At 51.2% G+C, this 4,111-nt stretch overlaps 1 protein-coding gene across 1 annotated transcript; it reads right to left on the reverse strand.

Annotated features, from left to right (window-relative positions):
* Window positions 1–2,345: 2,345 nt before the first annotated feature.
* LOC104157145 (feather keratin Cos2-3-like) lies at window positions 2,346–2,702 on the reverse strand. Its single transcript, XM_009703346.1, has one exon. The coding sequence runs from the start codon at window positions 2,700–2,702 to the stop codon at window positions 2,346–2,348; it is 357 nt and encodes a 118-aa protein (XP_009701648.1).
* Between the last annotated feature and the right edge of the window lie 1,409 nt (window positions 2,703–4,111).

Below are 4,111 nucleotides of genomic sequence, written 5' to 3' on the forward strand. Positions count from 1 at the left end.
TATTCCTCACCTTTGAAAGACAGAAGGTGTTGGCTGCAGGAGCAGCACATGTCTACTGCTGGAGAAGGGAGGACCACAGCACAGTCATTTCAGGTGTGCTAAGAACAAGTGTTTTCTCCTCCCCACTTCATTCTTTGTTTTCCTTGCAGAGTCATTCCCAGAAGCTCTGCTCTCTCAGGGTTCTTTGTGGGGACGTGTTTTTTTTGAGTCTGTCACACATGCAGGAGGACTGATCTCAGCACGCATTTTGGGTATCTCATCCTGGCTGTCTTTCTGAGGCAACAACTGCATAAGCATTGGTTTTGACTGGAAGCGTGATTCCTCTTCTCCCTAGGAGACCTTCATCTATCTACTCAACAGTTCTCTGCAGTGAGCTCATCTCAAACTGTGAGCAAATGTTGGGAAACATCAGATCACATGAGTGGTTTTACACCTGTTTTCTCAAGATGCTGTTACTGATGGAAAAAAAAAAGATGAGATGGAGAAGAAACAGCTCCTCTCCTGATCATCTTATACCACTAACCTTCCTTTTCTCTTGCTAACTTCCCACCTCTCTTTGCCTCTCATCTGACCTGTCTGCGCCCAGTGTTTCAGACATGTCATTGCAGAAGCCCTCTTCTATCTCTGCAGTACATGTTTTCTGAACTTGCAGCCCAAACACACAGGACTTTTGAAAGCTAATGCACAACATGAAATCTCTCTCATCCCACTTATGTTCTTAGGATGTCCCAGTGTCTCTCCAGGTTGGTACATGTGGTGCAGCATGCCCTGGATACCCATTCCTCTTGCAATTCTGCACTGCCAGGGCTTCCTGTTCCCTCCGTTCCATGAAGTCAGAGTCATCCAGGAGGACAGGGAAAAGAAAGTAGGTTGAAATTTCTCACAAGAGTTCCCAGGTCCCTCACCCTGCTGGAGGTGTCCTGGAGCCAGCACAGGAGGACCAGACACTACAGTCCCTGGAGACTCCAGGCAGGAGGAGAGTCAGGATGGAAGACCTGGGTGAAAGCACAGTTCTCCTCTGGGGGTATCCTGTGGGCAGTAATTGGCATTATTGTGCTGTGGGATTCATGATGAGCTGAGGTCTCAGATCTCCTGCCCAAAGACACTCACTGCCTTGCTGTTCCCACTCGTGGGGCTCTGGCTGCAGAGCAAGGCACAGGGAGCCTTATCCTCTGACACCTTCCATCTCCTCTTGTTTTGCATCTAGGAGCTTTTCTCTGCACAGCCACTGACCCTTGCTTTCTTCCAGGCACCATGGGGCAGACCATTGTCACCCAGCAAGAAGGACAAGTCACAGTGAGGCAGAGAGACATCTTCCAGTCCAGTTGCACCTACCAGACTTTTAACTTGTATGACTTGTACTGCTACCTGCAGAAGAAAGACCAAGCCTTGAAGCCAGTCTTGCAGCAAGCATCAGCTGATACCAAGCAGAGCGGCCGTTTCACCACTTTGCTGAACACCATGGGGAAATACAACCTCCTGCAACTGGAGGAAGTCGAGGTCTCTGACAGTGCCTTGTACCTCTGTGCTGTGCAAGACCCCTGGTGCAGGGAGCTTCCTTGGCTGTGCAACAACCCAGGGGAGGGAGGGAGGGGATGTGTCTGTGGTGCAAGGCTGAGCTTGGGGGAAGGGGTCCTCAGCTCTCCCATGGCAGTGCTGATTCCCCTGTGCACCTAGAGCTCTGCAGGCCAAGATCCTCTTCAGGAGAGGACAGTGTCAGTGGCCTGAGAGGAAGGAGAAGGTGGTGAAAGTCTCAAGTTGCCTTGCTTTCACTGTAGATTATGTGATTATTCGGCCCAATGACTCTGGTGAGGTGATGGACAAGGCAGGAGATCGGGGCTGTTTATGTAACTGTTCCTTGCTGCTGCTCTTTGCTTTCTGAATTTCCCTGCTGCATACTGCTTCTTCAGGTATTCCTGCAGGCCTGTCTCTTAGAGTGTCTGCTCTGGGATGTGTCCCTGAGAAGAAAGAGTTGAAGGTAAGATGAGAAACATAAATAACATGCCATATGGCAATGCTCCTTCCTGGAATTACATGATTGCAAGTATTTTGAATAATACTCAGAACCACCTTGTGGACTTTCCAGTTGCTGTGTGGTTGTGTGCTGAGATCTGGAGGACCTGTTCTTCCCAGTGCACTTGGTCCATCCATGGAGCCCTTCTTAGGCCCTACCTCTTAGGCCCTAAAGAGAGAGAAGAAGGCTAAAAGGAATACAGGAAAGGTAAACATTGTCCATGTTTTCAGAGATCCCAGGCTGGCACCTTTCAGCCTGCCCTTGCAGGACAAGCCAGAGATGGTCAGTTAGTCTTAAAACAATGGCAGGAAGCTTGATCCTTTATCCAGCATCATGCTCTGAGTTCCTGGGCGTCCTTGTCTGTGGCTGTTGCAATCACCTTTAGCAAGGGAGGGCACCTTCTGCCACAGTAGCGGCTGGCAATGCAGGAGAGGTCACAGCACCCAGAGTGGATGGGGTCTCCATCACAGCTGAGGATGCTGCCAACAGCAGCAGAGGTGGAGGAGCCCACAACAGTGTTCTGTGGGAAGGAGCTGAGGATGGGGCCGGGCAGGGTCACCACCAGAGGAGAGGGCTGGATGACAACAGTGGAGTTCTGGCACTGCCTGACACAGGGCTCATTGCAGCTGTGGGCCAGCGGGGTTGGGCCACAGGGCCGGCATGGCAGGCACGGGTTGTAGCAGGACATGTCTTCAGTCCAGAGGTGTACCTGGAAGAGAGGGCAGGGGACTAAGTAGAGCACCAGGATGGGTGCAGAGCTCTCTGGTTTCCCTGTCACAAAGAGCCAAGATCACTATTGAGTGTGAGTGGAGAGCTGGAAGCTGTGCTAGGAGCCACGTGCTCTTCATTGTCCTAGAAAGAGCAGCCTGACCCAGGGAGGCTCTCTCCTAATTCATAAACCAAAAGCCCCCTCAACCATGTCCCAGTCTCTCTAGGCACACATTATCACCATTTCTTTGTCCCATGACAAGATGCTCCAAGCCCCAGAACAGGACAGAGCCAGTATCAGCTGAGAGGTTCATTGAGGAGAGATCTCACTTTGGAAGAGGAGGGCTTCAGGGTCACCTGGCTCCCAAGGAGAAGGAGGCAAGAGAAGTGGATGAGAGAGCAGGGACTTGGGCTGGCTTTTATACCTGCGCTTCATTGCCGCAGGACCAGAGGCCCTCTTTGTAGAGGTAACAATTTTCTGACAAGCTCATTTTGAATTCAAACCATCACAGTTAATGATATGGGCTGTGCTTTTGTTTCCAACACTGCTGCCTTTTCATTTCCAGGTTTGGGCCATGCCCATTCTCCAGTGGCAGCTTCTTCTGAGTGCTGGGATGAAAGGCCCCAGGATTTGAAGGGCAGGAATGTAACAGTGCTGGCAGAAGACTCAGCTCAAGTGCTGGATGGGTCCAGAGCAGACAAGCGAGGTCAGCCTCGGTCGCTCTGTTGTGGCTGTTTGAAGTGTCGTTCTCAGGAAGAACCTCCAGCCATTCTCAGCTGGAAGCCCAAGGGTTACCGTGTATGAGGATGTGCCATGTCCAGTTCATCTCTTTCCTTCCATCCTCAGCTCACCCTGATGGTCACTTGTTTCCTCCCCAGATTTGTGCATTGTGCCAGGTTTTGACCACATCCTGCCTAACATTGACCTCAGGACAAAATTTTGGCCTCTTTTGACTCATCCTCTCTGTGCAGTCTCTGAGTACACAAACAACGCCATGGGCATTCCCCAGGTGTCCTCAGCAGGGTCCACAGTTGGTTGTGCTCTTACATGTGCTCTTGTCTTGTGTGCTTTTGTGTGCAGATGTGTTTGTGTGGATGCACATGGGAGCACAAAGTTGTGTATAATTCCATGCTGGAGTGCCCAAGCCTCTCTGAGTGTGTCCTTGTATGTCCATCATCATGAGGGAATGTGCTGCTCATGGCAAGGACACTCTACTCTGCTCTGTCCATGACCATCACAGAGCACCAGGTTCCCAGGGTCAGAAGGAGCCCTGAGTACAGCTGACTGGTGATGGCACTAGCCTGCTAGAGATCTTTTCAGAGAAGAGGCACTGAAATACAGTCCCTGGCTCCTGAGCCCTCCTTCTCCACCCCCCCCCCAAAGCTCAC

This window comes from Cariama cristata, unplaced genomic scaffold (genome assembly GCF_000690535.1).
Source record: "Cariama cristata isolate BGI_N322 unplaced genomic scaffold, ASM69053v1 scaffold8557, whole genome shotgun sequence".
NCBI classification, from domain to species: Eukaryota; Metazoa; Chordata; class Aves; order Cariamiformes; family Cariamidae; genus Cariama; species Cariama cristata.